This window comes from Leucopleurus acutus (assembly GCF_964270905.1).
Source record: "Leucopleurus acutus genome assembly, chromosome: 1".
NCBI lineage: Eukaryota > Metazoa > Chordata > Mammalia > Artiodactyla > Delphinidae > Leucopleurus > Leucopleurus acutus.
The window spans coordinates 145885412-145906974 of NC_139142.1; the positions used below are offsets into that span (position 1 = coordinate 145885412).

At 43.2% G+C, this 21563-nt stretch overlaps 3 protein-coding genes across 6 annotated transcripts in view; 1 reads left to right on the forward strand and 2 right to left on the reverse strand.

Moving 5' to 3' along the window:
* ACSBG1 (acyl-CoA synthetase bubblegum family member 1) overlaps positions 1–10455 on the forward strand; it is a gene marked incomplete at both ends in the record, with an annotated part of 60662 nt that extends 50207 nt beyond the window's left edge. Inside the window, one exon of the mRNA XM_082851986.1 lies at positions 10446–10455. Coding sequence (XP_082708112.1) covers positions 10446–10455 — 10 coding nt within the window. The remainder of the gene's footprint in view (positions 1–10445) is intronic.
* Positions 917–20158, reverse strand: IDH3A (isocitrate dehydrogenase (NAD(+)) 3 catalytic subunit alpha). Of its 4 annotated transcripts, none has more exons than XM_082852012.1 (11): positions 20113–20158; positions 15019–15081; positions 12810–12893; positions 11012–11126; positions 8294–8481; positions 7671–7804; positions 6706–6808; positions 6539–6603; positions 5460–5544; positions 4880–5032; positions 917–2611 (listed from the first exon to the last, which is right to left on the reverse strand). In XM_082852012.1, exons 1-11 carry the CDS (start codon positions 20137–20139, stop codon positions 2528–2530), a joined length of 1101 nt encoding a protein of 366 aa, XP_082708138.1. In that variant the 5' UTR covers positions 20140–20158; the 3' UTR covers positions 917–2527. The 4 variants fall into 4 exon arrangements, with proteins under 4 accessions (XP_082708138.1, XP_082708137.1, XP_082708136.1 ...); XM_082852011.1 differs by having other exon boundaries at positions 4874–5032; XM_082852010.1 differs by lacking the exon at positions 917–2611 and having other exon boundaries at positions 4391–5032.
* Positions 8500–9703, reverse strand: LOC309969946 (tropomyosin-like; the record flags this gene model as incomplete). The annotated part of the gene is given in 3 exon segments (XM_082852049.1): positions 8500–9088; positions 9090–9637; positions 9640–9703. Coding segments are annotated over 3 exon segments (831 nt in total). The 3' UTR covers positions 8500–8869.
* Positions 20159–21563: the final 1405 nt, after the last annotated feature.

The window sequence follows — 21563 nt, forward strand, 5'->3', positions numbered from 1 at the left end:
TCAGGTACGGTCCTGGCATCTACATTTGCCAGGTCTTATGCCGAGAGGCTTCATGTATGGATAGTTTTAAAAGTATTGCTTTTTGTTTGGGTGACAAGTGAGATCAACTCTCTTTCCAGAACTAAAGGGCTGACTTTTTGGCCTTAGTTCCAGGTAGATTTAACAGGCTGCTAGCTCAGTTAACAGGAGGCTGGGTGTTGGGGGAGGGAGGAGGGGGAAGATGGCTCGGCTAACCAGTGTGCCGCAGGGAAAGTGCTCAGTTGTAACTCACCTAACACCCGACTTACTCTGGAATCTTGTTGGACATTGCCGACCCCATCATCCCATTACCAGGCACTCCACCATACACACACCCACTGACTTTGATGCTTAATAAAACTGCTGCTGCCTATTTGGTTGTATTTAATGTGTAATTTGAAATTAAACTTTTTAACAGAACTGTCAACAAGTACCTGATTTTTTTGTCAATAGAGCAGCAGATCAGTCCAGAGTAGTGGTTATTTAACCCACAGGACACTGAGCAGTAGGTATTACCAATGACCTCTAGTGCCCTGGAATAAGCAAAGGTGTGGGAGGAGGTCAAGTGGAGCATTCTAGGGAAAGCAGTCAATTAGGGGCTAGCCTGTCGCCACCCTGCCACCCTGCCCACTCTGCTGTTTAGTTTGTTTTGGCTGAGCCATATAGCTTGTGGAATCTTAGTTCCCCAACCAGAGATCGAACCCATGTCCCCTCACCCTGCCTACTCTGAATACTTGAAGCAGCCATTCTTAGTAGCAAACTGAGCCACAATGACCTAAGGCACCTAAATGGGGAATCGGTAGAGAAAGCATACACCTCAGTTCGTTTGGGAATTCTTTATTAGTGTAAACCCAAGGATCACTGATAATTAGCACAATTCAATAAAACAGAAGCAGCAGTTTAAACAAAGTAAAATACATATAAGGTTGTGAGTCTGGTTACCAGCCTAAAAAACGACCAGACAGGGGTATTGGTTGTTGTTAAGAAATCCCCTGTGGGTTCCCCTGGTGGCGCAGTGGTTGAGAGTCCGCCTGCCGATGCAGGGGACACGGGTTCGTGCCCCGGTCCGGGAAGATCCCACATGCCGTGGAGCGGCTGGGCCTGTGAGCCATGGCCGCTGAGCCTGCGCGTCCGGAGCCTGTGCTCCGCAACAGGAGAGGCCACAACAGTGAGAGGCCCGCGTATCGCAAAAACAAAAAAAATAAAAAAGAAATCCCCTTGTGACCAGGGTACAGAATGCAAAGCCACAGGTTTGCAATGTTACACAAGGGCCAAGGAGGGCATGAGTTGCCTTTGGTGTGGGACCAAAGGGTTCATGCAAATAGTGAGTGTCTGAAGATTAAAGAAAAATCATGCTAAGGATGGGGAATGGAGGAGGGATGGGGAAGTGCCTGAAGGTCAAAAGCTAAGGCAAGCCCCAGGATGGCACGATTTTGTGACTCATCTCAGGCTGAGTCTGCAACTGGTGGTGCTGAGACACAGGGTGGTAATTTGGTGTTTTGGGGAAGGGGTAGCCACTGAAGTATAAAGTTAGTAGCCAGCACCCCAGGGTCCTCGACTGCAGTCAAATTTTATATGGTCAGGCCTTTTAGCAGTATCAGTGGGAGTGTGGTCCACTTCCAGACAGAGACAGACATGCTGGGGAAGAGTGACCGCACACAATGGTCGGCTCCCATGTCTGACTCAGGGTCTGCACAGGGCATCAAGGGCTGCGTTACACACGATGCTTGATGTATGTCCAATGAAAAGGAAGGATCACTCCTTCATTAAAAGCTCTCGCCAGGAATAGTCAATCATCTTAAGATAAAAATAACTGAACACACAATGCATTTGTGTCTTTGTACCTGATATATTACCCATATCTTATTAACAAAAACTACATCTCTCATTATATATTTCTCGGATCTGAAGTCTTTATTCATACTCAGTAATTCCTTTAAAGCACAAATCAGTCTTTACTTTCCATATCACTAAGAAATATACCATATTCACTGTTTTTGATGTAAACTTTCCCAGGAAATTTCTCTTGTGCCCATTTAGTTTTATAAGAATATCATCTTGTGCTAATATGTCAACATTCTATTTTATTTTCATTATATTTTTCATAAACCAAGGAAATCATTGTTTTTCTTGAAAAAGTTATGTTTTCTCGTATTAATTCTGTATCAGGATATTTACAGTTAAAGAAAAACTGTTGTAACTGAAGAGTAAAATGGTTAACAATGGCAAATGATACAGTACAGTCCAACTTAGAGTTTTCAAAAAATGTGTACCAGATAGACATTTAATAAATAAAACAAGCACTTGGATAAAGTCCTTTGAAAGCAGGCCCAGGGACATCACCTGCATCCTCTGCACAGACTTTGTTAAGAAAAGGCCAGGTCTAAAAATGTACTCTGTCAAGAAACAAGCAACAAATGCATAAATGTATACATAATGGCAGGTATTCTAATACAGGCTGACATGGAGTCCGTTAGGAGTGACTGAGGCAAAAGCATTTGTAGAAGCCTTAATCTAAATCTTTTACTCGGCGACAGATTTCTTCTGTGAAGTCTGAGCATTTTGCATTGCCTCCCAAATCTTTTGTTAAGCTCTGAGAAAAGGAAAAAGCAAAGATAAAAAATGTATCCACACATTAAACCAAAGCAAGGATGTTTTTATTTAAAGCTCTCAGTGAGATACCAGATGAGTGAGTTACCTGACTACTCTTTCATTTAGTTCCTCATTTCAAAGTGAGACCCACTCCACCGCCATCCACCTACCCAAGGACTTAGAAAAGCTAATTCGATAGTGTACACAGAAACACTCTGGAAGAACAAGATGCTCTCACTACAAAGGGAAGCAGGGAGGCTTTCCAAAAATTTTCCCTTTGTCCATACAATAGACCCTAAGGAAGCATTTGATTACGGACACTTAAATGACAGCAAATCTGAAACAAGAGGTTGCATAAATTCCTTGAGGATTTTTAAATTTTTTTTTTAAAGACACATTTTGACCTATTTTTGGAGGCTAAGAAACAAATACTAAGGAAATATTTAAATCACTTAACTCTTAAATTCCCCTCTGTAAGAAAGAAATCCTCCCATATTCTCTGTTTTCTACCAGCTTATATTCTCTTTACTCCCAACTCAATATATTTAATTCTCTTGTCCCATCGCATCCTAAACAATTTAAAGGGCCTACTGTGTAATTTAGGCATCTCTCTGCTGGGCTCTATGAGTAGCTTCTCAAATACAGCATCAGAATAAAAAATATATATAATCACATGCCCTTCAATATGACTATATCAGGCTGTTAAAAACAAGCTTGGGTTTCTTATATTTTGGCCGTAAGAATTTCAAATTATAGAATTTTTTAAAAAGAAGAAGCAAACCTTGAAGATATTATGCTAAGTGAAATAAGCCAGTCACAATGTTACAAACAGTGTATGATTCCACTTACATGAGGCACCTAGAGTAGTCAAATTCACAGAGACAGAAAGTAGATGGTGGTTGCCAGGGGCTGGGGGAATGGCAGAAACTAGGTAAATTACTGTTTAATTGGGACAGTTTCAGTTTAGGAAAATGAAGAAGTCTGGAGACGGATGGTGGTGAAGGTCGCACAATATGAAAAGTATTAATATTTAATACCAATAGACTGTGTGCCTCAAAAATTATTAAAATGGTCGATTTTATACTATGTATATTTTATCCTTTTTTAAAATGTTAGTTTTTTTAAAAAAGGAAAAGACCTCGGACTAGGGATCAGCCTTTCAGGCCCAGCCTTGTAAAGCCATGACCTCCTCTGTTCTCCTCCCACTTTCAGAATAATTGATCACAACCCTCCTATGAGTCACAACTGCTTATGGAAACAGTGACGCTTGTTGGGTAAGAGCCAGACTGGGTGTGAACCCCAACTTGGCCAGTTAGGAGCTGTGAGACCTTGGACAAACTTACTCAATCTCTCTGTGCCTCGGTTTCCTCATCTAAAAAATGGGCTTAATTACAATATCTATGTCACATAGGAGTAGAGATTTGCTGAGATATATATAATGAATATAAAATCACGAAAGTATTCAGTTAATATCAGCCATTATTACTTGTATAAAACTTCTACATTACTTTTATATCACAGATGCACATAGTATAACGTATAGCTCCACGGTATTACAGACACATCTGCATCTGTACCACTGCTAGATTCCAAGCTCCTTGAGGCCTGAGACCACCCCTTATTCCTCATTTTATTATATTCTCTGTACCTTATCACGGACGCAATAGATGTTTGCTGGGAAGAGGAAAAAGCTGCCAAGAAAAATTAATGGGCTTGGCCAAGATCCCACAGGTAACAACAGGGTAGCTGGGCCTGCACTGCTCTGACGCTCACACCACTGCTCTTTCCACTGCACCCTGGTGCCCCTACCACAGTGCTTCTAAGCCCTTCCCTGATGAAATACGTTAATCCTCTCTTCAGAAAATGCACACAAGTGTGCAGACTGCCCGAGTTCACTCAAGGAGCCCACATTAAGAATGCCTGTTCGACATCCAATCCTTTGGCCCTCTTGAGAAGAACCATCATCGGTCCTTCACGCACATAAAACCCAAGGAGGGGGTTTCCCTGGTGGCGCAGTGGTTGGGAGTCCGCCTGCCGATGCAGGGGACACGGGTTCGTGCCCCGGTCTGGGAAGATCCCACATGCTGTGGAGCGGCTGGGCCCGTGAGCCATGGCCACTGAGCCTGCGCGTCCGGAGCCTGTGCTCCGCAACGGGAGAGGCCACAACAGTGAGAGGCCTGCATACCACAAAAAAAAAAAAAAAAAAAAAAAACAAACCCAAAGAGGAAATGCATTTTACCCAGCAGAAGTGTGGCAAGATTACCAATACCTTCCCATCCTTAATTGTAGCAAAACATGCTGTCTCAATCTTTGCAGCGTGGTCAAAAAGCCCCATGTGGCGCAGCATCATCACGGCACTGAGCAGGAGGGCCGTGGGGTTGGCCATGTCCTTGCCTGCGATGTCTGGGGCGGTCCCGTGAACCTGCCCGGGTAGGGGGGGAAAAGAGTGCAGTCAGGAGGGAGACAGGCGCAAACAGCCCTCTTCCAGGGAAGCTGGGCTCTTAATCAGCTTTCCTCACCGATGAAAAATAGCTGCTCAGACATATGTCTTAGAAATAAAACCTCAGAAAAATGAAGAGCTAAAGAAATTCTTTTTTAAGTGCAAAAATATGGACTAACAATCTTATCCAGTCCAACTTTCAGTAAAATATTTTAACTGAGGAAGGATACATAATAAATAATAAGGATGAAAAAGAAATAAGAGGAAAACAAATGAATAAACCAAGCTTCATTTTCTTCTGACAATTGGAAAAACTCAAGAGTTAAAATATATTTATGCAGATAAGTCCTCCTGGGTTCTCATGTCATTCTGACTTGAATTCTGCTTCAGGTGTCACCAGGGTCCTTACCGACTCGAAGATTGCAACTCCATTGGCTCCAATGTTGCCACTTGGTGTCACACCAAGACCTCCAATCAGTCCTGCACACAGGTCACTGGGGGCAGAAAAGCATTTCAAAGGATATTTTGAAAAATAAAATGTCTCACCTAGCACCCAGACTTTCAACTTTAAATACCATTCTCCACTAAAAGGAACCTGGGCTACTTAGAGAAATGACTGATTCCAGGACTACAGTTAGGAAAATATAGGATGAGCCTGAAGCACCTTATTGTGCCAGAAAGCAAATGATGGGCTGTGTCAAAAGGACACAGAGACAGTTCAAAGGGACTCCCACTGGCCAAGTCTGCACAACATATGCATCAATATAAAAGACGATAGTGATGGATATAACCACTAAATAAAATAGAAACCAGGAGTCCAAAATGATATAGGTAAATAAGTAAACAAATAAATAAGAGAGAAGGAAAAGCTTATCCTTACAGTAGAATGCCAACTGATACATGTAGAAGGAATGATGGACTTACAAAAGCACCATTTGACCACCATCACGTGTATGTGTGTAGAGACAAAGAGAGAAAAAAGAAGAAGGAGGAGGAGGATGAAGGGAGGGAAAAGGAGAGAAGAAGAGAGAGAGAGAGAGGGAGTAATAAAGTAAGTCTGGTAAAATGTTAACATTTGGTGAATGTGGGTGCTGAGTACACAGGAATTCTTTGTACCATTCTTGCAACTTTTCTGTAAGTCTGAAATTATGCCAAAAGTTACAAAAAATTTATAAAAATGAACACCCACCTACCTAGCTATACATGATAAAACACTGAAATCAATCAATCAACCAACCAATAAAATATCTGTAAAATGGGAAGCGGGAACTAATGGTCAGGGAGCAAGAGCCCAGAACTGATTTGGCAAATGAATGAATAACCCATCCAGCATATCACCATTGATATCACCACCTGAATTGTCGGAATTCAACTCGCAGCTTGTGACAAACGCTGTATTTTATAATATTTGATTAAAATTTGTAAGCCACAATTTATTTTATGACATTTATAAATAAACTGTAGGCTAAAAGGTATAGCCAGACTCACCTAAGGATGTCTCCATACAAATTTGGCATAACAAGGACATCAAACTGGGACGGATCCTGGACCATCTACAAAAAATGCATTTGTGCGTTTAGCAATCAATAACTGTGCACCACACGGACACACTATACACCACAAAAAGTGGCAGGTAAGTGTGAATATATACTTACATTCAAACATACTGTATCAAGGTACATCTCATTAAATTTTATATCTTTACAGTTTTCTGCAACTTCCCTGCATTTTTTCAGAAAAAGCCCATCTGACATTCGCCTGTATTCAATCAAATAAAAATTGTTGAAAGCAAAGACTTGCAGAGAGAAAAAGATCAAATCAGAGAAGTAAAGTAAGTTCAAGAAATTTAAGTTGCAGATATCTGATTTCAATTACAGTAAAATTATTTTTTTTGGCAATCAGTAAAATGCAAATTTCAATGTTTTAGGATACTTCTGGAAGCACAAAACGGTAAAAACTGTAATTAGTTTGATCATAATAAAGACGACTATATTTTTATAGTGTTATCCAGCAATATCTATTAATAAGAAAACATTAAAATTGCCTTAAAAGGTTAACTTATTCAATTATTTAAATGGTTTTACTATTTTACATGCTCAACACTTTCCTTAGGTTAGGAAACCTGCTTCCTAATACACTGAGTTGGGCTTTAATACACTAGGGCTGAGAAGAATTCAAACTGCTAGAGTAATACATCAGATAGTATTAGCACTATGAGAAATATTTTAAGCCCCTGAGCAGGGGGCCATCTCAGAAACATTCCTGCTATTCCCTCCTAACACAGAAACGATTGCCCTTTTGCAGACGTGGCCTTAGCTAACTGCCCACCGCACCTGGGGATCCAGACTCTCCGGCTTCCTTCCCCAATGGTTCTCAGGCCCTCCTTAAACTTCCGGGACCTGAATTCTTGCTCCCTCCAAACCTGCTCCAGTCATCCACCCAATGAAGCACATTAAATAGGATATTCTGACACAAGAGAAATGTCTGACCCTCTGACTGGCTACAAGGCCATTTTCCAGAGCTATCAGGAATCAATGAGCAAGCTGGAGAGAGGAAAGGAAAGCCCTGTCACTGCTCCTCGCCCACAAAGCCAGACGGAGCGCCGCCCACAGGGACTCACATGATGTTGGCTTTGTGCACGGCCGTGACGTTGCTCCGGAGATTGTTCCGCGCATACTCAAAGGCGAACTCCGCGATGCGCTTGCTCGCCCCCTCAGTAATGAGCTTGATACTCTGCACAACTCCATCCACAATCTGAAACAGAGGAAGTCCTGCCTCGCTGAAAGGGCATGGCAACAACCCGGTCCTGGACTGCTGGCAGTGTGCAGACAACACCATCTGTGGCAGGCTTGCGTGGCACCAGCTGCTAAGGCAAGCATCACGCATATAGTATGTCCGTGAGGTTAATCATGTTCACTCCAGTCCTAGGAGCCAGGTATTATAAGCCTCACGGCACAGATGAGGAAAACCAAGGTGCAGAGATGTTACGTATGAAGTTGAGGATTCAAAATTCAAACAGGACAAGTTCCCAAGCCCATACCCTGAAGCACCACAACCCCTCGCCCAGGCATCCATTTGAGTACTGTCAGCCAGAGACCCAGGACAAGACAAACACCCACAACTCCTCACAGAATGCAAGAGAACTGTCTTTGGGAAATACTTTCAACTGGGAATTTGAACAAAGGTCCCAAGTGCACAGAAAGCAACCCAACTAAGAATGAAAAAGTATCCAAATGAACATACCACATGCTCAATTCCACTGTATTCTCCTTCCGTGTTCTCTCGAATGGTGACAATATTTACATCACTGTAAGGGGTTTTATAGCCTTCGATTGAGACACATGGTCGGACATTTGCATAAAGGTCAAATGTTTTACGCAGCAATAAATTCATGGATGGGTGGCCCGCGGCTATGGGGGTTTTTAAAGGGCCTGTAATAAAGAAGAAAACCCAGATGACAAGAGGATAGAGTCTGGTCTTTTCTTTTCCTTTATAAGCACAAGTACATAGTGTTGACACTTGGCCCTCGGCATGGGGTTTTGGGGGGAGGGATTGATCCAGGACCCAGCAACCCAGCAGATACCAAAATCCATGGATGTTCAAGCCCCTTATTATAAAATGACATAGTATTTGCATATAACCTACACACATCCTCCTGTAAACTAAATCATCTCTAGACTACTTATGATACCTAATATAATATAAACACTATGTAAATAGTTGCCAGTGAAAAAATTCAAGTTTTGCTTTTTGGAACTTTGTGGATTTTTTTTTTTTTTTTTTTGCTGGTAACACCAGTTTTATTCGTTGGGGTGTCAACTATAGCCTGGCTGGTGAATGTGGGTGCAGGTGGTTGAGCTCCAGCAGGGTCTGGTCGAGGGCCTGGTGAATCTCCACGTTCTCCTCCTTGGCGCTGGCCAAGGTCTCTTCCAGGTCATCAATGGTTTTCTCCAACTTTGCCACCGACCTTTTGGCAAACTCTGCTCGGGTCTCAGCCTCCTTTAGCTTCTCCTCCAGCAGTTTGATCTCCTCCTCATATATATTTATCTTCTTTGGTGGAATACTCCTCCTCTGAGGCCATCAGGGACCTGAGGGCCTGGTCCCCGGTCCAAAGATCCTCCTCCCAGCTCTCCGCCACCTCAGCGGTCTCTTCTGAGTGCTCCAGCTCTCCTTCCAGGATCACCAGCTTCCTGGCCACCGCCTCATATTTGCGGTCTGAATCCTCAGCGATGTGCTTGGCCTCCTTCAGCTGCATCTCCGTCTTTTCCTCATCCTTCATAGCTCGGCTTTCCATGACCTTCATTTCTCTCTCACTCTCATCAGCTGCCTCGTCAGCCTCCTCCGGCTCTTGCAGGGCTGTAGCCAGGCGCTCCTGCGCCTGGTCCACCTCCTCCTCTACCAGCTGAATGCCGCGGTTCAGGGAGGCCACATCTGCCCTGGCATTGGTGGCTCTCTTCTCAGCCTGCTCCAGTTTCTCCTGGGCATCCTTCACTGATTCAGAATACTTTTCCACCTCGTCCTCCGTCCCTTTCAGCTTCTTCTGGAGGGCCTGCTGCACCTCCTCCAGCTGCTTGCTGCGGTCCTCAGCTCAGCGCAGTCGATGGCATTCTCCTTGTCCAGCTTTAGCATCTGCAACTTCTTGATGGCGTCCATGGTTGTGGTGGGAGACCAGCTGGCCGGTGGGCAGTGCAGACCGGGCTAACTGGGCTGGCTGCACGGACTGGTGGCACCGGTGGCAGGCAAGGAGGACCAACAGGGACTGGGATGTCCCAGTCCAGAATTTTTTTTTTAATATTTTCCATACATGATTGCAAATCCATGGATGCACATGTGGATATGGAGGGCCAACTGTATTTGAAATTCCAATTTTTATTTTTTCCAGTATTCCATCAGAGATGTATTTAGGATCCTTTGTTTGGACATGAAGTAGCTTTGTGACACATCTAACGTGCATGCTTCATGAATCAAGGGACAGTTTTACAACAAAGTAAGCGTCTTTTTTTTTTTTTTTTGCGGTACGCGGGCCTCTCGCTGCCGTGGCCTCTCCCGTTGCAGAGCACAGGCTCCGGACGCATAGGCCCAGCGGCCACGGCTCACGGGCCCAGCCACCCCACGGCACACGGGATCCTCCCGGACTGGGTCACGAACCCGCGTCCCCCGCATCGGCAGGCGCACCCTCAACCACTGTGCCACCAGGGAAGCCTCTACAAGCGTCATTTAAAAGGGCAGACAGGTGCTCTGTTTCTGAGTCAGATGTTCTCTTCATCGTAAATGAGTCCATCTACGGCTGGTCACTCTCAGGCAACATTCAGTGCCTACTCCCTGTGTCATCTACAGACCCACCTGGGCTACCTTGTAAAATATGTTCTGCCTCTAACTTTACCCTCTCCCTCAGATTCAGATGAAGGAAGAAATTTCCTCAATGAAGCTTTCTGGAATATCAACTGCATTGAGCATCTACTGACTGAGGACCAAGCACGGTATCAGGTCCTTGACATTAGCTAATCCTGTGACACCACCTCCCTATGAGGTATCAACTCTATTGCTGTCATTTTTTTTTTTTTTTTTTGGCTGCACTGTGCCAGTCTTCGGGATCTTAGTTCCCTGATCAGGGATCGAGTCCGGGCCCGAGGCAGTGAAAGCACTGAGTCCTAACCAGTGGACTGCCAGGGAATTCCCTATTGCTGTCATTTAAAGGTAAAGGGGAAAAAAAGAGTAAGAAATTTGCCCAAGCCTCCCAGCCAGTAAGCAGCAGGGATGAGATTCACAGTGGATCTGTCTGGATTTAAAGCCTATGCTGAATTCCCATCTGTCACATGCTAATATTTTGAATCATGACCTTAAGCATGTATGAATTAAAATAAAAATGTAAAAATTATACAAAAGATAAATCTAGGTAAAGATAAATATAACACCTGTAGCAGAAATCAATAATAAGCATCATATTCACTTCAGTGCTACCTTTCAAGCCCATCTTGTTCTTATCCATGGACTCTTTGGCTTCTGGAGGGATCATCCACTTTCCTCCCGGTCCTTGAATGGCGGTGACATTCCGCTCCTCCCACTGAATAGGTGCCTAGATGCCACACCACAGAGCACAGTGAACTGGAAAGACCTACATGTGACTGACATTCACACTACATTTATAAACAAACTTCCTCACTTTGGATGCAGCTGGTGAAAACACATACAGTAAAGGCCCGGAAAGTTCCTGGCATGCGAGAAGAGATGTCATTCCCTAGCACGTCCAGATGGATTCTCCACATTACCCTTGTCCAGTCATCACTCCTAGCTGCCACTTGCCTACTTCTTTTTTTCACAATCACTGTTAACGTGGCCATAATTATAATATCATAAGGAGCAGAGAAACATGATTCACAGAAATATCACATAGCACTGATACATGGATGAATCTTGAAAGTATTATGCTAAGAGCCAATCACAAAAACCATGTAATTTTCTTTGAAGTTTTGAATTTTATTTACTTTTTTATACAGCAGTTTCTTATTAGTTATCTATTTTATACATATTAGTATATATATGTCAATCCCAATCTCCCAATTCATCACACAAAAACCATGTAATTTTAAGACTGTATTTATATGAAATGTCCAGAATTGGCAAATCTACAGAGAGAGAAAGTAGATTAGTGGTCGCCTAGGGCTGGTGATGGGAGGGGGCAGGGTGGGAGAGATAAGGGTGATGGGGAGTGGCTGCTGATGAATATGGGGTTTCTTTCTGGGTGACGAAAATGTTCTAAAATTAGACTATGGTGATGGTTGCACAACTCCATGAATGAACTGTATACTTTACATGATGAATTGAACGATACATGAATTAAATCTCAATAAAGCTGTTAAGAAAAAAAAAGACATATTATATAACCTATGAAAGAAGTTTTAAGGAATAAACCAGCGTTATCCCTTCTCTTCACCCACACCCTTCAGTGTGTACACACACATCTGACAGCCAACTGGGCACGCACTAGGAATAGGAACACAGAGCAAGACTTGTGCTCCTTGTTCACACGGAGCTTACAGCTGAGAGCCATCCTATTTCAGTTCCCTTGGGGAATGCTATTGTATAAGCATCATTTCCTCTGTAGGAGTTTTAATTAAAAACTCATATAGAAAAACAATGTATGTTTAGTATAAATAAATTGAATTCCTTGACTTATAGCTGTTGGTATCATAACAACCCTGATTTAATCTTACACATTATTTCGCCTAGCAGCTATAAATACCAAGAATAAAGCATCAGGTCAAACGAAGTCCAAGTTTCCTAAATTCTCTAGATTTTTAAATATCTACCTGCATTGAAGGCTAGGCTGTTGGATAATAATACCTCATACTTGATATTTCCACACCAGGGAAAAAAAAGAAAAGAATCTTTCAAAATGCCCTATATAGTTTTCTGAAATATCAATTCTATTCTCTTTTTTATGGCAGGAAGGAAAAATGAGATAGACAAGTGACTTGGAGGGGCTTAAAGACTTTAAACCCAGGCAGTGTTCAAAAGTCCACAAAAATTACAGTACTACTTGGATTACTTTATATATAACTGATGCCAGTGCAGTAGCTTAAACTATTGACAATGACGGCAGCAAACAACACTCTTAAAGTCAGAATCTGTGAAATTTAACAGACCTCACCAAGTTCACACAAACGTGAACAATTCATCCTAAGAGTTCACTGTCTCCAACTGGCTAAGAAAACTTTTCTACAAATTATTATCAAAAGTATTTTTTAAGCCCACTTACTTTGGCAGCATCAAAAATCTTCATAACTGCGGCTGAAATTTCTGGGCCAATTCCATCTCCTGGAATTAAAGTTACCGTCTTAACCTGAATATAAGAAATCATCAAAGAAGACAGTCAGAATTGATTTTTGAAGGTTTAAAAAGGAACATCATTGACAAAGAAATCCAGTTTATGGGTTTTCTTAACTCATAAGAAATGCCTTTAAGAAAACAGACCTACCTTCCAACGGCTTATCAAAGTGGAGTCAAGAATCAAGAGACTCCACAACTCTACTCCCTATAGCTGAGCCCAGAGGTTTTAAAAAGAACTTAAGTGATGCTATCCAGATAAAACAAAAATAAACTACCTGGTAAACTTCCCAATTGATGTTTCGTTTCAGACAAACTACAAAGAGACCAATTAATTCAAGGCTATAAAACCAAGGAGAGCAAAACATTTCAACAATGTTCTCTCAGTAAAATTTAGAGGGCTTCCCAGGAAGGCAAGGGCTTTCCTCTCCACCGGGAGCCTAGAAAGTTCGGTTTCTCATGCAACTCGTGCAGTCTTACGAAACACTCCCAGACACTTCCAGAGTACCACTGAGGCCTGTTTTGGCACTCGGAAAATCAGACTTCACATCAAGAGAGGGTCTCCATTTTCCTGATTTCCTTTATAAAGTTGGCTCTTAATGACAAAAGTAATCCAAATGAGCTCAGCAAAGTTTACTTGGAACCAACAAGAATAGGGTATGTGATCATACCTGCAATGTCTGAATTACACTTAGAATGACAAGTATATTTGTAATGTAACAGCAACGATTTAGTTCAAAGGCTTCAAACAAAATACAGCCAGCATTTCAAACACAGAAAAAAAATGTGTAAAGGGAAATGATGAGAGGATTTAAATGAGGATTACCATTTGGAAACTATATATGTCATTATTTGGGTATTTCCCCTACCTAGAAGTTTGGTTCAGACAACGGTCCCTGGCCTTTTTCAGCGCCAGCTCCCTGTGCTACATTTTTAAAAAATCACTGATTTACATTTCCCTGGTCTTTTACCTTCCAATGATGCGCCCAAAGCAGGTGGACTAATTATCTCTGAATTTTTCTGTACAACTGAAGAAATCTTTTTTAAAAATTAGTTTCTTTTATTTCTTTCAAATATAACCCCCTCCCCACCAGGCCAATATATATTTTTTAATGGACAGCCTGGAAATTAAATAATAGCAGAGAGCAATGATCATCTCATCAGCTTTCAGAATGCATTTGAAATGCTAGCTAGCTAAATGCTAGCTTAGCTAAAGCGCAAGCCTCATTCTGCATCTTTTGCAGCGAAAGCAGAGCCGAAAGAACCCCTTTGGCTTCTTCTTCCTGTTCTCCCAACATGTAATAACAAACGTCATCAGGCCACCAGAAAAAACTACTTTACTTCCACAGTTCAAAAGGTAAATGAAAAAAGATACACTATGGTCTTATAAATCCCTCACAGGGTAAGATGTTATACGGGAGTATAGGAATTATGAAATCCAAATCAGATTCTGTAAGAAGGAGGCAAAATAAAAACATACAGGAAGTCACTGACCCACAGTCTTAGAATGCTCTAAAAATGTGGTATCAGCTTTTAAAGCACAGAACTCTAATGCTGGGAATTCTAAAAGCAGCAGATTTAATGAGAAATAGATGAGCCGCTAACACGAGAGCCTATGAAGACTACGTAAGCAAAGTATCGATACATCTAAGCCTACAGGGCTTATAGATGTTTGAGGCATTCCTGATTGGCGATCAATCTACTGTTTTCACGGAAGCTCACAAAATAAAAATGCAAAGCAGGTTTTGAAGCTTCTCAACAATTTTGTCTCAACCTGTACTAGTTTGGAAAAAAACTGTCTTATCCAAATGAGGTTGTGAAATAAAGTAACAGGCTCAAGGGTAGTTGCTATCTTTAGATAATATCTGTTTTTTTATAATCTATTTTATAACTATTTTTAACCAGCCTCCTTCAAGATATTAATGTGATAGGCTTACAGCACCAGCTATAATACAATTTTTTTTAATGTGCAAGTGACCTAATAGATTTATGCATGTTCACCAATAATTTAAATATACAATATAAGTATGGCCAATTTTCCCTAATTTTAAATAAGTGAAGATAAATGCTACATAACGTGTCTAAGCATCTTTCTTGAGAAACTTCTAAAAGGAAAAAATAAAAGACGTAATTATACTCACACCACCAGCAAAACCTCTGGTCACCTGTTTTTGGTTGTGGAATGCCCCCAGCAGCCGAGAGACCTACATTTAATATCAACAAAGAAATGTTACATACAGAATTAAACCACATATAGTTAAAAGGTAGAGATGGAACCATCTCTGCAGCTGATAATGCTGCAACTTTGCACAGATATATTCAGGAATTTCCGAGGATTATTTTTCTCATGTATTAGCTCAATGTAGCAAGCTCTTTTGGATTTGAAAACTGAAATATTCAGTTTGCCTTTACTTTGAGAATGTAAATACGATATATGTACTTTTAAAGTCAATTTTATGAAAAGTTGTCAAAAGACATTGAAGCTAGAATGAAACTCTACTTTCTTAGCTCAAACACTGGATTTTTCTCAGATGATCTGGATGGTTTAATGTCAACATTCTTGACCACTGGGTCAATTTGGGGGTAACACACACTCTAAGAAAACTATCACTAATTTTAAGAGCCAGCAGGGTCCTTATAAATCCCAGAGCCCAACTCACTCATTATACAGTGGAGACAGTGGGTCCAAAGAGTAGGGATTTGCCTAAGGTCACAGAGTGACCACAAAGAGACCACAATCTGGGTCTCCTGACTCTTAGTTCAGGGCTCCTCCGATTATACATTATGCCTATTCTTCTCCCATGAATATTAAGAAATTACACTGTATAATAAAAATCTAACAAAATTTATTTAATACTATTTTGACACCTGTGTCATACAGAGTGAAGATTTTAAATAAATTATCTACTTCTTCTGATAATATAAGTGACATGGTCATTATTGTTAATTGCTGGGAGAGGGGAAAGATACAAAAAAATAAAAGGAATGTGACCTACTAATCCCACTACCCCAAGACGTTACCACCGGTACATTTTTTTTCCGCTTAACACTATGACACACCAGAAATATAAATTTTGAAAGGTTATTTTGAACTTTAATAATTCAGTCCTTGAAAACTGGTACAAAGTCATATTACATTATAATAAACAGAATATAATCAAAGAAATTGGGTACAAAAACCAAAGGTATTAAAATTCATTAAAAGTTTTAGTGACTTTCCTGGTGGTGCAGTGGATAAGAATCCACCTGCCAATGCAGGGGACACAGGTCCGATCCCTGGTCCGGAAAGATCCCACATGCTGCGGAGCAACTAAGCCCATGCACCACAACTACTGAGCCTGCGCTCTACAGCCTGCGTGCCGCAACTACTGAAGCCTGCACACCTAGAGAGAAGCCCACCGTAATGAGAAGCCCGCGCACTGCAACTAAGCCCCACTCGCCGCAACTAGAGAAAGCCCGTACGCAGCAATGAAGACCCAACACAACCAAAAATAAATAAAATTATTTAATAAATAAATAATAATTCATTAAAAGTTCTAAATGTTAACTTTTTTTCATGCTAGATACATGAGCAAAGATACATTTGTTATATCCTTAGTCTTCCTTTTGGGGGACAGTTCTTGTAAGTCCTGAACCTTTGCTGTAATATCAGCACCCACTAAAAAGACACCAACCAAGAGCCAAGGAGCTGTGAATGAATTGTATCCTCTACCCTGGCATCTACAGTCATCTCTCTGGACTGACAATAAAAGACAGGGTGAGATCCAAAAGAATATGCTATGCCAAAACCACTGGCCAAACACTTAATCCTAGGACATGATTCATCCACCAGCAAATGGGCTATTGGAAGGGAGACCATTTAAAGGCTATGTTATAAAATTTGCATGAGTTCTTCTCCCCACTCCCCAGAAAGAAAGAAAAAACATTCACTCAAAACAGGCCCATGGGCTTCCCTGGTGGCGCAGTGATTGAGAGTCCGCCTGCCGATGCAGGGGACACGGGTTCGTGCCCCGGTCCGGGAAGATCCCACATGCCGCAGAGAGGCTGGGCCCGTGAGCCATGGCCGCTGGGCCTGAGCGTCCGGAGCCTGTGCTCCGCAACGGGAGAGGCCACAACAGTGAGAGGCCCACGTACCGCAAAAAAAAAAAAAAAAAAAAAACACAGGCCCATGTCAGGACTTCCCTGGTGGTCCAGTGAGTAACACTCCACGCTCCCAATGCAAGGGGCCTGGGTTTGATCCCTGGTCAGGAACTAGATAACGCATGCATGCCACAACTAAGAGTCTGCATGCCACAACTAAGAAGTCCACGTGCCTGAACGAAGATCCCGTGTGCTGCAACTAAGACCTGGTGCAGCCAAAATAAATAAATTAATTAAAAAAAAAACAGGCCCATGTCGAGATTGGGACTGACATATATACACTACTATATATAAAATAGATAAATAAGAACCTGCTGTATAGCACAGGGAACCCTACTCAATACTCTGAAATGGCCTACATGGGAAAAGAATCTAAAACAAAAAGGGGGGGCTATATGTATATGTATAACTGATTCACTTTGCTGTACACCTGAAACTAACACAACACTGTAAATCAACTACATTCCAATAAAAAAAAAAAAAAAAAGCCCATGTCTTTGTGATAAAAGACCCAACCAAAATAACTGATTTAAAATGTAAATCCATGAGGCAAAGATTTTCATGTTTTGTTCACTGTTCTATCTCTAGTACCTAGAACAGTGCCTAGCTCACAGTAGGTGCTCAGAATACTTTTGGAAAAACTGAGGCCAGCCTCAAGCATCTCTCTATTTGATGAGTTCCCACTCCAGCAAATGGCTTTAATACTTGCAATGATTTTCTCTAACAACCAGTCTTCTTCATCTTTGTCATCTCTCCTTCGTGATCTTAGAATAAGGTAGTATTGCATCTAAATCATCAGAATGACCCGGAACTTTTAAGACAAGATTTTTTAAAGCACAGGCTGACTTCTACTTTATAGTATACTTGTACATATACTACATCATTTTATTTTAATAAAACCTGGAGAGACTGTATTAGTAGCCCTTTTCAGATAAGGAGACTAAGGCCAGGCTCACAGAATATGGACTGAACTTCTGACTTCCTGGGCCATCTTCATCCATAGCACCTCATTTCCTTTTTCACCTTCATCCTCCAACTTAAAAACATATAAATACAGTGCAGAATGCATGGCAGGTACTCACTCAATAAAAGCTTCCTGATGGGGGAACTGCCTTGTTATAATTATAGTATTTTAGAGCCAGAAAGGCCTTTAGAAACTCGCTATTTTTTCTAAATAAAGCTTTTTTAGAAAAAAATAAATTTAAGCTGCAGATCTCTTTTTTTCAAATAAAACCTTAAATGGAACGCTAATAGAGGATTATTCTGATTGAAACTCACATCCAACTCAGCTTTCTCATAATTCTGGGACATCAGCTTCCGAGACACTGTCTATCCCAGCCCCTAAAGGGAGAAACTGGCCCACAGAGGTCAAATGACTGCCAAAGGTCACACGGGGAGTCCATTCCATGTCAGAGGAGAACCTCATCCTCTGACACTTTCTGAATTCCTACTATGTGGTTTTTTCTTGTAGACCACGCTAAAGGCAAAAGAAATTTACTAGCTGTTTTATTTAGTCCCTCATTCTGAAGCTTAATGTACCTACCAAAGATGACTAGATGTTAAGTGTAAGTTCAGTGATTAAAGGATTGACTTCTGTTAGACAATGACACAGAAGTTGCTTTACCTTCAGGAGCCAATGTGAAATAAATTACCATCATACACAAATCCAGGTCTGAAGAGGGTAACAAAGCAGAACCCAGTTACTAAATAAAACCTAGCTACTGATGCCCAATTGTCTGCTTGAAGACTGTCAGATAAGTATATTGACAGCTAGGAAAGCTTCAGGTTTTTGTGTTCCTTCTGCATGTATTAGGTGCTCTCACATTATTTTTTTCAATCCTCAAACAACTCTGTGAAGCAAGTACAAATATTTTACAGATGGCTTATTAAGGCTCAGAGATGTTAAGTAATTTGCTCAGGGTCACGCAGCCAATCAATGGTACTAACAATACTTAAACCTAAGACTCCTAAACTCCAGTGTAGACTGCTTTTCACTAAATAACAGTGCATGCGGACCTCGCTTTAAACTTAAAACAAAGGAGAAATGCAGTATCAAATTTTATAGAAAAAAATTAAATTGCTTATGGTAGGTTTCTAGAGGATCATTCTTAAGAGCAACAGGAGACCTGAGGGCCCATTTTTCCCTCTGCCTATAATTCGTTGTGTGACCTTGGCCACAGAGTAGGCAGAATGGGACTTAGAACTGGGAATCCCGAGACATCTGGGTTCCTCTTCCAGTTCTGACACGGACTTTCTGTGTGATCTTGAGCAATTACGTTTTCAGGCACAGTTAGTTCCACTGAGGAACCAAAGAATTGCAGAGATGGTCGGAAACCGTATCCAGCTGCGGCAGGCATCTGAGCTGTCAAGGTGAGAACGCAGGATGCTCACAAATAAAAGGTGAAAGAAAGGTGTTGCTGGTCTCCCTCTCTCAGTCTCCCAGTGTTCAGATAGCAATTCCAAGGTGCAAGGTACCCTGTGTCCTTTGAAGGGGAAATAGCTATACGATCAGATTGGTAAGAGCTCTAAGGGAGAAAAAGTCTGGCAGGAAAATGACTTCGGGATTCCCTCACCTGGGAGGTTACCCGGCCCGGGCCGGAGCAGACACCTGGGGGAGGCCTGGGCCGTGCTGGAGGGGACTCTCCGCGCGATCAGCAGGCTGCAGGGCCGCAGCCTCGGAAACCGCCGGAATGGCGGAGCCAGGGCGGCGGCTCCGGTGACCTTCCCGGGCTGCGCGCGCGGCCTGGGCTCCGGACGGGGCAGATGCCGGAGGTGGAACCGGGATGCTGCCCGGGGCAGGAACTGCGCCCCCTGCCTTGACCTTGATGCTGTCCCCGCCCCAGGCGCCACCTTCCGAGAGCGAGGCTGCCTACACACCGCACGCGAACCACGGAGCGAGGCGCACAGGCGGCCAGGACAGGCTTTCTAACTGTCCCCAGCCGGCCGCGCGCCGCCGCCTCCCCATCGGGGGCCACGCGCCGCCGCCTCCCCATCGGGGGCCGCGCGCCGCCGCCTCCCCATCGGGGGCCGCGCGCCTGCCCCCGCCCAGCACGCGACCCGCCCGCCAGTCACAAGCCGGCCTGCCAGGCGCTTACCTTGGATATCCACGCGGGCCCGGCCATCGTTTCCACTCTCACCACGGCGACAGCGGCGGCAGTACTGCGCAGCCGCGCAGCCCGGCAGCCCGCGCTGGGAGCCCGCCCCTGGAAGCCCCGCCCTCTGGAAGCCCCGCCCCCACGGACTCGCCTAGGGGATTCTCCGAGCACGCTCCTGGTCCCGGTCCTGGACAACCTGGCTCCGCTGGCCAATCGCCGGGCTAGTCTCGCGGCGACGTGCGGAGCAGCGACCCGGAAGCTGCAGTCAGTGATCTCCGGTAAGAGTCTTTCCTCTCCTCATTCATTCATAGATTCACTGTTCAGATGGGATGTTTGTTCCGCGCCTGCTAGATGCCAGTCACCCTTCTAGATTTGGGGGATTTAGTTTCTCTTACGGAGTTTACAGCCTCAGAGAGGGAGAAAGATCATTTACTCGTTCCACAAATATTTATTTTTATTTTTTAACAGCTCTATTGAGGTGTAACTTATATACCTTAAAATTCACTCACTGTGGCGCTTCCCTGGTGGCGCGGTGGTTGAGAGTCCACCTGCCGATGCAGGGGACACGGGTTCGTGCCCCAGTCCGGGAGGATCCCACATGCCGCGAAGCGGCTGGGCCCGTGAGCCACGGCCGCTGAGCCTGCGCGTCCGGAGCCTGTGCTCCGCAACGGGAGAGGCCACAACAGTGAGAGGCCCGCGTAGCGCAAAAAAAAAAAAAAAAAAAAAATTCACTCACTGTAATTTCGCGATGATTTTCATTAAATATAAACAGTTTGCACAGCCATCACCACAATCCAGTTTTCGAATCTATGGAAATACTCCTTGTGCCCATTTGCAGTCAATCCCAGCTCCAATCCCAGGTCCCAGCAACTACCGATCTGCTTTCTGTCTTTAAAGCTCTAGAAATATTTCTGAGTGCCAACTAGATACCAGACACTGTTCTAAGTGCTGGGTTTTACAATCCAGTAGAAAAGACAGGCACCAATCAAGTATCACACAAATATGTAAATTAAAACTGTGATAAGTGTCAGGAAGGGAAAGTGCAAGGAGCAATGAGAAGGTAAAATCAGGGGGCCTGATTCAAATCCAACAGAGAGGACAGAGAAGGCCTTTCTGAGGAAATACCCATACTCCCCTTCCTCCCCATCCTCTCCTCAGCAACCAGAGTCCTGGAGCTCTACTGATCACGGGTCCCCTAGTTGGGTGCCGCGGCGATTTAGACTAAGTCTCCCCCCACCCCACCCTGGAAGAGGTGGTTTCCAGAGAAGAGCTACCCATCTACCCAGAAAGGTGGTGAATTAGGTGCAGAAGTGATGCCAGTGACTTTCATGAGATAATAAAGTACAGCTAAGTCCGTGGCCTCATCAGGATACAGGGATCTCATCAATCTCTTCTCCTTGGCCTTTCCTCTCATCAGGCCCTGGCAGTCCCACCCAGGGGTGTTCTCCCCA